General features: G+C 42.8%; 1 protein-coding gene across 3 annotated transcripts; it reads right to left on the reverse strand.

Annotated features, from left to right (window-relative positions):
* Positions 1 to 5,469: 5,469 nt before the first annotated feature.
* On the reverse strand, positions 5,470 to 11,220 carry oat (ornithine aminotransferase). Of its 3 annotated transcripts, none has more exons than XM_056429374.1 (10): positions 11,125 to 11,220; positions 10,031 to 10,262; positions 9,696 to 9,920; positions 9,515 to 9,610; positions 8,922 to 9,049; positions 8,463 to 8,585; positions 7,235 to 7,363; positions 6,992 to 7,105; positions 6,621 to 6,765; positions 5,470 to 6,167 (listed from the first exon to the last, which is right to left on the reverse strand). In XM_056429374.1, exons 2-10 carry the CDS (start codon positions 10,242 to 10,244, stop codon positions 6,007 to 6,009), a joined length of 1,335 nt encoding a protein of 444 aa, XP_056285349.1. In that variant the 5' UTR covers positions 10,245 to 10,262; positions 11,125 to 11,220; the 3' UTR covers positions 5,470 to 6,006. The 3 variants fall into 3 exon arrangements, with proteins under 3 accessions (XP_056285349.1, XP_056285350.1, XP_056285351.1); XM_056429375.1 differs by having other exon boundaries at positions 11,088 to 11,177; XM_056429376.1 differs by lacking the exon at positions 11,125 to 11,220 and adding an exon at positions 10,544 to 10,659.
* Between the last annotated feature and the right edge of the window lie 49 nt (positions 11,221 to 11,269).

Below are 11,269 nucleotides of genomic sequence, written 5' to 3' on the forward strand. Positions count from 1 at the left end.
ATATGCAGAATTCTAAATATTTTGAATCATCATAAAAATCCAAATGGGTTGAGACTTTCTCGAGTTTTGGTCGGGGACTTTTCAGCTCAACCAAAAAGATACGTAATTAAAACTACTATTTTAACAGGTATGATATTTAGCACGTTAGCATGCTACTATTTGCAAAACCAATACCAACGAATCAAGTCACGGTGCTAATCCGTTCCATAGATGCTGAGATAGACCTTTGCTGGTGTCAGTGGGCTTCATCCTCTAGAGAATGACTGTACAAAGTATCATGGCAATCCATCCAATTGTGAGATATTAAGTCAAAATATTTCAGTCCATCCCTCCTTGTTAAAACCCTGGTTTAGTCCATGTTTAAAGCCAGCGCTGCAACCCTCCCTGATGAGGAACACAATCACAGCCCCGCTGATAGCTTCGAGGCACTGACATTCACTCACTGCAAGTATCACTTTTGGCATCTGTGCTATCTTTCATTTTCTCCAGGCATTCTGCAAATAGTGATAGAGCAGGCTCACATGAATTTAAAAATCAGCTGAATGAATCACACTCTGGGAACAGAGTCACCGCCCAGGGTCTTTCTTGTCTGTTACCTCCTCTGTGAATCTTTCCTCCTTCGATATGGTGAAGAGAAACTCAACCAGTGGCAGTCCTTTCACTCGAGTTATGTATTTCAAGTCAAAAACCCAGCCACCCAGCCACCTGACTGTGAATAATGAAATGAAATTAATTTGTAATGAGGTTTATTTTCAAATGGAAAGTGAACAGACGATGCCCAGAAACATGAACGACAGGTGTGTGAGTCATTCTCCTCTTGTATATGGTATAAATACTGCCAGGTATTTAGCAGTCAGTGCCACACAGGACGTGTAATTCATCCCCGCATTGTGATGACACTCAGTTTCATATTTATCTTTGTGGAAATGAAAAGAAATGCTATAGAATCTGAAGGGGCACAAATTATGTTTAAAAGAGCCATTTTTACCATTCTGAATGTCATGTAGCGACAAACAACTATTATCTATGTGAAGATAACGTGGATTAATGTCTACCTGAGCAGAGAATGAAGCGCTCTCCCTCTGTGTGTGACTGTTGACAGCCAGGCCTGTAACACCCGGTTCTGTTTCTCCTGTGTTCCGTGTCTCCTATGTCTCCTCTGTGTCTTCTCTGTCCTAATTGTTTAATTCCCTGCACCTGCCCTCAGCCACTCTTGTCTCGTTACTGTCTGATGTCGTACACCTGTGTTTCCCCCCCTATATATTGTGTCAGTCTTTCCCTTGTCTGCTGTCGGTTTGTCATCTCTAGTTCTGTGTCCTTTACCCATCGTCCTGTCCGTGTTCCTGATCCTGCCTGCTTCGACCCTGCCTGCCCCTTTTGGACCTTGTTTTTTTGTAAACTGTTTTGCCTCATTAAAGAGTGCTTTTTTTGTTATTTAATTATTGCGTCCAGCCTGTCTCTCTGCGCCACTAGGGAGGGGATTTTTGTAAATTTGCTGGATTTAGCCTATTAGGCGTAATTGTTGGCCCATTTTCTGTAGATGTCATGATAGACGGTTGTCGCAGCGAGAGAGGACCCAAATGCCGACATTACTGCAAAAACCAATCTTCAATCCAACAAACCAGAACGGACGACTAAAACGCGGACCAAACAGTACGAAGCCACACCGGGAATGAGACAAACAGGGTTTAAATACACAGGCAAGGTGAGAGGATTGGATAACGGGGAACGAGACACAGGTGGACACAATGAGGGCGGGACCAGCAATCACACAGAAGGAAACAATCAGGAACAGGGCTGACAATCACAGAGAGACAGACGACACAAGGACTTCAAAACAAGACACAAAACGAGACACAAACTCCAGATCCTAACAGTAGATTGCTCTTGTGATGTGTTGTTTGCATGAGAAAAATACCGTAAAGCTTGGTTAGGCAATTCATTTAAATAATTTAATTTCATTATATTTACTTCCCAGCAGCAATAAATAAATCAAATGGTCGGACAAAAAAATGAACAAAAATCTGGTTATTCGCAGTGCAGTAATTTATCTTTTTAATCCATCAGACATCGAGAATGAATGCTTCTGTAATAATATGAATACAGTGCAGCTTCGTCTTTATACCATGGCAGGTTCCCCTGCACTATAACCCTTGTATTATTCCACGTATCATATCTTCAGCCCTATTGGATACGGTTAGCGATGTCAACGATGTTCTGCACTCCTCAGATAAGCGGTGTGTGTTCACATGTTTTTGGGTCAGTGGCTTTGGAGGTAGGCCTGAAGGGAGGGGCCGATGCGTGGTTGGTTTGATGCTCTCAACATCTGGCATTATCTTTTATAAAAGATTTGATGCGGGGTGAGACTTCTAGAACCGTGACAGTGTCGTATTTGCCTTTTTAAAGATTCATAAGGACTGCAGACGTGTCTACAACCCAGACATAAATCAGTTGAGGGTGTGACACCTGAAACGATTAGTTTGAGAGTCACAGTGCACCTCAGATCTGCAGGGAGGACCACGTCCTTCTGAGGACCTTGCTGCACCTATCAATATATATATATATATATATATTGGGATCGTGGAGGAAGAGAAAAATGGTCAGTGCACATTACTCTCTAAAGGTTGTGTGTCATTTGCCCTTTAAGATGCACATGTATTTTATCAGTGCACTCAGCTGTCGTAAACCTAATGCGAAAGGCCCATTAATATGAGCACTGGCAGGCGAGCAAAACGTTTTTCTCTGATTTATCTGTCAAGGTAAAGGGAAAAATCGAATAGCTTATCCTATTCCAGCACAATTCTCAAGCTGACACCTTATTCTCCTCACAACTAATGGAGACAAAGCTTTACAACTTATCCTCTTCTTAACTTCAACTTTACCTGAATTAAATTTCCGGCACAGTACTTTAATTACATTCTTGCTAAGTAGCACAATCTGATTCCTCCATTATGTCAGGAATGAATACAAATGGGCCGGCTGAGAGAGAGAGACAAAGGGGCAGGAGGAGGGAGGGGGCAGCAGGGATGGGGAGCAAAATAAAGAAAAGCCGAAGAGGAGGCGATGGACAAAGAGTTGAAAGAGTGGAACGAGAGAAACGAATCTGGATGAGCCCCTCTTGATCCTTTTTCATTGAATGTATTTTAACTCTGTCCTTCTGTACACATGACATCTATTGCATCTGTCCATCCTGGAGAGGGATCCTCCTCTGTTGCTCTCCTGAAGGTTTCTTCCCTTTTTTCCCCCTGAAGGGTTATTTGGGAGTTTTTCCTGATCCGATGTGAGGTTTTGGGGCAGGGATGTCTATGTGTACAGATTGTAAAGCACTCCGAGACAAATTAGTAATTTGTGAAATTGGGCTATACAAATAAACTGAATTGAATTGAATTGAATTTTGGTCAGAGGAATTGTTCTGGAACACGCGCCCTCGTCTTTTGAAGCCAGCCTTGCGCCTGTTGGCACGGAGTGTGTGGCGTTGCAAAGAAGTAGCTTTAAAGGAGCATCTCCAGGTTTGGCTGAGGCTGTCAAAGCCCTGCCGTGTTCCCAGATCCTCACAGAGCCTGTGGCCTGTCACTCCCCTGCCAAAACTGGAGCTCATTTGTGGAATATGGTATGCCTTCCTATCGGGGCCGAGTGGGATGCAGGTCTCTGCCGAGTGTTGGATCAAAGCATGCACAGGACACAAGCGCATTGCTCAGTGTCACCCGGTGATAACCCTCATTTCTCCTGCCAGGCTGGATTCCACTCATATTTCACAAGCAAGCTCTGGGCCTTGCTCATCTCTCCGCTCCGTTCCGTATGAAATGATAACCTGTCCTAGATTGTAGGCTGTGTGCACTTTTGCCCTAAACTACAAAGTCTGTTTCGACAACGCACCAGAAATCTGTGGCCTGAAGGTTAGAGAGGGTTAGAGCGTGTAGCCAGTGGTGGAAAGTGCAATCCTTCATCCAAATGTTACGCTACATTATACTTATAAACTTCTGTAATTGAATGCATTTAGCTTTTTCAGGAGTTTTCAAATGCTTCTCACAAGCGGGTTTGCCTTTGGCCAGGTGGCCGCTGTAAATAAGATTTTTTTAAAATAAAACATCAAGTTCGAAGATGAGAGGAAGTTCAGTCGCATGATAATAGATGAACTCCATCCACTGAGAAGGACAATGAGATGTGATTAAAAAGCTCTGTAAAGAAAAGTGCAATAAAGAAAAGAAAATGCACTCAATAGAAAGCCTTGAAAGAGGAATTGGCTTCGAGCACTGCCACTAAACGTGTAAAGCATTTAACAAATTAGAGTGAATTTTATTGATCCTTAACAGCATGTCATATTTGTTCTTGTACGTCTGTTTGAAAGTGAAATATCGGACAGCTGTTGCATTAAACAGCAATTGAAAAGCAGCAAATACAGTTCAACCAACATAAAGGTCAACTCTATTCGTACCAATTATATAAGAGATGAAATCTTTACCCGATACCATCCATCAGATCTGTATTCTACCACTGCTGCTGTTTATATTATTATAGTGTATAGTAAAAATGGAGAGGATGCAGTCTGTGGAGCAGGATTTATGCTACCTGAAGGTCAGCACTCGGGGGGGCAGAAAGCCTTGGACTGTCTTGTTCAACCGGCATGAAATGCACAGACTATACATACCAGTAAGTCTTAGATCATATCTGGAGTGACTCTTATCCCCATTAATTTAAGCTTTGTATTTAACACCTGCCAGGTAGGCGTTTGTACATGCTACTTGGATTAAGTACCCACCAATCTTTAGTTTCGTTTCAGTGAAGGCACAGCACCATCTAGTGTTACCTCTAGAGTCATTGAGTGAATTGCTTGTCATGTCATTTCAGCTAAAAAGACCAGTTTTGGGATTGTATTTGGATGCCTGGGTCTTTTTACATTAGTCAATGTTCTGGATTTTAAGGGTTCCCATGTTTTAATTTGCAACGCTAATGTATAACTCTGAACCTGCATCCTGAAAAAGGCCAATCAAATGAATGTGTTAACACAAATGGCAACACAGGAAATAAGACTGCAATAAATTATTTGAAGATCAAGGGATAAGGCAACAACTAAAAAGGTGATATCGCCTTTGAAAAACAATATTTAAAAAAGAAAGAAATTTTTTAACAGAATACATTCAAACAGCGTACTACAAGTACTGGACATATTTGTATTGGTAATTAAAAGTACTTTTTTGGGGAGGAAAAACTAAGTGTAAATCGCAAATAATTATTCAAGACCTGAAATAAAAAAAACTGATATATACATTTCAAGGCTTTTTCAAAATGTGAAGAAATCCTGTTCTTGACTTCTTAAAAAACACCAAGACTAGCTGGCCCTCTATGCAATAGTGCTGCTCTCACAGGGGTTAGCAGACAGCAATTGTTTAGTAGTGTTTACTAAACTAATAAACCATGTTTTACTGCAAAGAAGATTTTTATTAAACGTATTCAACAAAAGAATAGGACTTCAAGGATACGGGTTTATTGAAAAAATAATTGCTACAAGAGAACAATAATCCAATTAAGAAAATTGGAGTAGTAGTCCATAAAAATGAACTCTTTATGAATGAATAAATAGACTGTGGCTGATGTCAACAAAGGAAAATACTTGGCTTTGTTGAGCCCGCTTGTTTATTGATCTTTTAATGCGCTGCGTGGGCAACGTCGCACAGACATCCTCTAAGAACAAACAGCTCAATAATATGTAGAATTATTCATCATGGAATATGAGATTGCTATTCTTTATTCAATGGGCTGTTTTGGGTAATGCATAATTATTGAATCAATTACTGGTTTGAACTCTGGTTTCCTCAATTAAATATTGAACACGTTTTTTTTGCTCAAGTTGCAGTCTATGGAAACCTTTTCTTCACATAGGTGTCCACAGAGCCCGATAGAAGCACACCACTTCTTCATTTAAAAACAAATACATGTTTCACGCAACCTGTTCATTATGATTATCAGGTGGAAGGTTAAGGGGTATTGTTGAACAGTTGGTCGAGATTAGAAGGACAAGATGGTTCTCTGGATGATATCGATGCAGTCGTGCAGCTCATGCTCTTTGATGGTGAGGGGAGGGGCCAGGCGGATGATGTCCCCGTGGGTGGGCTTGGCCAGCAGTCCGCTGTCACGCAGGCGCAAGCACACCTTCCAGGCGTTGTAGTCTGAGGATTGTTGTCAGAAAAAAAGGTCAGATTCAGTGACTGCAAGGTGCCAACAGTGTTCTACTCTTCATTTTTCTTACAAAAGAAAGGAAAGTGGGAAGCTGCTTTTCTAAAAAAAATGGAAAAGACATGTGACCCTTTTAATTTGAAACACCTTAAGATGAATAGCAGAAAAATCTTTATAATCTTGGCTTAGAGAAACTTGTTTTCCTAGTCAAATTAACCGATACTGCCTCCAAAAGTGACATCATAAATTCAAGTCTGGATGCTCACGTCTTCATAGGCTATCAGTTTGTTTCCATATGCAACACCACTTAATCCTACACACAGGTCCACTAATGGGGAATTTGCCAATATTTTGTACTTCATAAAAATACAAAATAAAGGGATGACCAGATCATGCTTAATTTACTAAACTAAGTCCTTTTAGAAGGTTTTAGAACAGTTCAGTACCTTTAGACTCTTTAATGACAACGGCGTTGAGGAGGCCTTTCCCTCTGACAGTAGTCACAATGTCTTTGGGCAGTTTGCTCAGCTCGCTCCGCAGCAACACTCCCATCCTCTGAGCGTTCTCTGCCAGCTTCTCCTCCTCAAGCACCTGCAAACAAGAAATGTAGTTTTTTTTAAATTTGTAAGATCATTTATGACATCAATGTGACACTTTTCTTCTGACTTTAAATTGCCAGGAACTGGAGCAACATTGTGGTATGTTGCATATCACACTGGGAGTTCTCCCCGTTTAATAAAGTAAAACAAAAAAGGACAAAACAAGTAGGAACGAGATGGACAAAGAAACTATGAATGAAGTGCATTTCAACACTGACTTTTAGTGCAGCGACTGCGACCTGACAGGCAATGGGGTTACCGCCATATGTGGACCCGTGTTCTCCAGGCTTGATGGTCAACATTATCTCATCATCACACAGCACGGCAGACACCTGAGGCACACAAACACGGATTCATAAAAGCAAACGGTAACTTCACTATTATGATCAAACTTTATGGACTTTTGGAGTCTTCCAAAAAATAAAATCCATAATATGCCATGATGTGTGACAAATGCTTACAGGGTAAACGCCTCCAGAAAGAGCTTTGCCCAGAACCACGATATCTGGACGGACTTCCTCGTGGTCCACAGCCAGGCGCCGGCCGGTCCTTGCCAAGCCGGTCTGCACCTCATCATCAATCCACAACACCTGGGCAAAACACAGAGGACTCGTGTAGTCGTCTCAAAGCCCCACTGCAGTCGTCGCCACAGTCCGAGGTTTGGGCTTTTAGATCCATAAACTTAAAATAGGATTAGTCCGATATATTTGCAGAAATTTAATCCAATCTATATATACGGTGTCATTAATGTATAATCACATGAAGCTTAGAATCATTTTGGTTTTGTTCGTTTAGAAATGAGCCGTTTACATGGACATAGGGAGCGGGTCCTCGCCACAGCAGCCCACAAGGCACGAACCAACACCATCTAGCAAGAGACTTCTGGCTTCGTTTCCGTTACAGCTTCAAAGCATTGCACAACCCTTAAATGTCTAACGCTGTGCAAAGTTAGTGTGTTTAGGCAATATAGTATAAATATCATATTTGAAAATTCATACAGAAATCCTTTTCTCCACAGACCAAGACATGTTGTATTAACCCGTTCTACTCTTTGCCTGATGGAAAGTGACTTCCAGTTCACATTATTGACTTAAACCTCATCCTTCCCTGAAGAATGCTTTTCTACCAGATTTTTTAATAAATAAATAAATGGCCAAAACTGAAGCCCAAACTGCAGTTTTCCTCAATTAATTTGGCGGTCAGGTGGAGCCGCAATGTACTGCAACAGCTGAGCGTGTGTAAGAAAGGTTTTCCCACTAATTAGAAACATTATATTACGGACTATTTAGGCCAAACTGAGCCCTAGGAGCTGTGCATGTGGGGAATACAGCGTGCACGTGATAACATGTTGTCTCTAGAGTGCTGTGCATCCACATACCAGACAAGGCCTCTTAAATGAAGGATGGGACTCAAGCCTTTCTGTTCAGTGCAGAACAGCTTTTATACCCCGATGACAGGAGGGGGGACATCTCCTCTTTTAACTCTCCTTGACAAAAGATTCACTTTTTGTTGTGCTCTGCCTCGAGTACCAGACCCAAATGCACGTCCTACCCTTAGCGAACAGCAACACTTGAGTTTTTTTTATTACTAAAAGACAAGTATATAAAAGATGGCCAATGTAAACATTCAAGTAAAGCCGGGTCCCATAACATGTCATTCCTGCTAATCTGTGCTCTAGTCCAGACTCACGTTGTATTTGGTGCAAAGTTCTCTGACTTTGGTGAGGTAGCCCTGGTCTGGCACCACCACCCCGGCCTCCCCCTGGATGGGCTCCACCATGAAAGCAGCAACATTGGGGTCTTGAAACGCTTTCTGTAGGGGAAAAAATATGGTTTTATATTTGTCCAAGTTCACCCCATCAAACTAACACTTGCTAGTTTAGTCAATCATTACATTCTCATGTTGACATAAAACAGCAGCAGTTGCTAAACTCAGCAGACACACGCAACAGCAGTCATTAAGTAGGTCCTGTTCACAAACTTTATAACGAGGTCAGGTCAGCTAATTTGGAGAATCTTTTGAAATCAATTTTTTATTTTCTTAAAAATTTGGAGCATTGCAGCTCACATGCCATTCCATTGTACTGCCTCAACAACTGAACCAACAGGGAAACAAACATGTATTGTAAGATAGAATCAAAACCTGTACCTCCAGTGAAGGGATGTCGTTGTATGGGACAATCTCAAAGCCCGGCATGAAGGGGCCGAAACCCTCGTAACTACTAGGGTCAGTTGAGCTGGAGATGGCCGCCATGGTGCGACCCCAGAAGTTTCCATCTACATATCAAGAGTGAATGAGGCATATGTATCATGGTTGTGTTTACATCTTTACATGATGTAGGACATTCGGTCACCTTCTCCCCGGGCGCTTCACTGCAGCCCACTGCTCCTTAACAACCAAGGATGGGTCAAATGCAGAGAAGAATTTCCCCACTGGATAAATAAAAGCGTAAATGTCTTTTTCTTTCTTCTTCATCTGTCCAGATGATTAGACTAAAGCCAAATTTGACCATCTTGAACGATTGTCGTATAAGGCGAGGTGTAAATAATCATTGTAGTAATCAAGAGTTAAAGCGTCTTAACATTTGAACTCAGAATCTAAACTCCTGATTTAAGTACAATATGCAAAGAATGTGTAAAGGCACAAGTTATTAAAAAGTACTAATGAACACATTTATTTTCTGGCACCTTGAGCTCCCCGACAGAAGGAGCCGTGTGACGTAGCATAAGATTGTGACTTACCTGCAAAAATGATTTTGGCCTGATTTTTGGGAACCCCCTTCACGTTGTAAGCCCACTTGCGGGCGAGCTTACAGGCCGTCTCACAAGCTTCAACACCTAACGAAAGTAAGACACGTCAACAAATGCACTCATAATAGCCTCGGAGGATATTTCGTTAGTGTGCGATGCTTCCCTCCAGTACCTGTATTCATGGGTAAGACTTTGTCGTAGCCAAACAAGCCAGTGATGTACTCCTCGTAGACTCCCAGCACATTGTTGTAGAACGCTCTGGAAGTCAGGGAGAGTTTGGAGGCCTGGGCGCTGAGCGCGGCGACGATCTTTGGGTGGCAATGGCCCTGGTTCACTGCACTGTAAGCACTCAGGAAGTCGTAATACCGGCTGCCTTCCACGTCCCACAAGTAGATGCCTGGAGTACAGGAGAAAACAGAGTTGTTAGGAAGTGTGATCACTCATGAGTCATCAGGAGAATCACACATTAAATCACACTTTTGTAATCAAATGATACTCTGCACTCACCCTCCCCCCGCTCCAAGGCCACGGGCAACGGGTGGTAGTTGTGCGCCCCGTACTTGTCCTCGCGGGCGTAGATTTCGTCCGAGGTCAGGGAGCGGTCGGACATCAGTTTGGTTGCGGCAGTGGAGGCGGGACGTGTGCCCGAGTGGAGGCCGCGACTCAGCACGGGGGCGGCGCGGCTCAGGTTGCGGCTGAGCTGGAAAATCATTCCCTTCATGGCTGCAAGCTGCTACGTCTATTAGATAAGAGCACACACACAATTTGGTTTTTACGACTGTTGGCTTTTTTAAACCGTTGGGGTTTCTTTGTGGCATTCCACAGAGCAGGTCTGCTGAACAACGCATTTCTCTTTCACTGGCAACACAATAGAGGAACGGAGTTGATTGAGTTTAACAATCCCACAGCAGCATGGCAACTCAAGTACTCAACTGTGACGTTGCACACCTCATTTGCTCGCAATAAAAGTAGACTTAAGTTTAAAGTGACACTACTCTGTCCTCTCATCTTACTGCTCACCACATGCATAATGCACTGCTGCTTCCTCGACGTTTAAATAGCCATGACTCGTAAAAGTAGCCTTTATTACGTGGTATTGGCAATATAAAAATACCAATACAAGTCTTCTTTTTTTCGAGTGGAAAATCTAGAGAAGTTTCCCAGTTGTCTATCTGGATAATCTATAACTTTGAACACTGTCTGGACCTATAAATACATATTAACAGCAGCTGGCCTGGTATCAAGGGCTCGTGACCATTACAGCTGCTCGAGAGGTGATAGGTTCCTGGGGGAGCTGCCTCCCCGACACAACCCAACAGGAACTTCAGGACCCAGCGCGCTAATTAAGGACAGTCAGCTTCCAGCATAACGCCGCAGCACGGAGGACAACGTGTCCCTCCGTGTAAACCCTCGAGATAAATATGACAATATAAAGCGTTTACACTCACCCGAAGAGTGTAACACGCTTTTGAGTAGTGCACGCGCCCGCGCTCACACACAAACCCAACCACAGCTAGCTAACATTAGCACCTGTCTGACTTCAGTTACTTTAAGCCATCCCTACATTCATCATTTCCAGGGAAGTTGAAACGGTAGTGTACCAGAAAGAAGTGGAGAGAAGTTGTTTTTTTGCTTGAATCGCGGATGAGGTCCGTCGAGTCCGATGGATGAAATGGAAGGTTCCTGCGCGGCTTATTAAATGGTCTAAGGGGGAAGGAGGTGGGGGGGGAGGCAGCGTCAGCGCGT

Source organism: Pseudoliparis swirei, chromosome 13, assembly GCF_029220125.1.
Source record: "Pseudoliparis swirei isolate HS2019 ecotype Mariana Trench chromosome 13, NWPU_hadal_v1, whole genome shotgun sequence".
NCBI classification, from domain to species: domain Eukaryota; kingdom Metazoa; phylum Chordata; class Actinopteri; order Perciformes; family Liparidae; genus Pseudoliparis; species Pseudoliparis swirei.

Coding starts and splice junctions, on each gene's coding strand:
- oat (XM_056429374.1), bottom strand. CDS start 10,244: ATGAAGGGAATGATTTTCCAGCTCAGCCGCAACCTGAGCCGCGCCGCC. Junction 7,106..7,234: donor TTTCTGGAGGCGTTTACCCT/GTAAGCATTTGT, acceptor TGTGTGCCTCAG/GTGTCTGCCGTGCTGTGTGA. Junction 6,766..6,991: donor TCGCAGTCGCTGCACTAAAA/GTCAGTGTTGAA, acceptor TCTTGTTTGCAG/GTGCTTGAGGAGGAGAAGCT.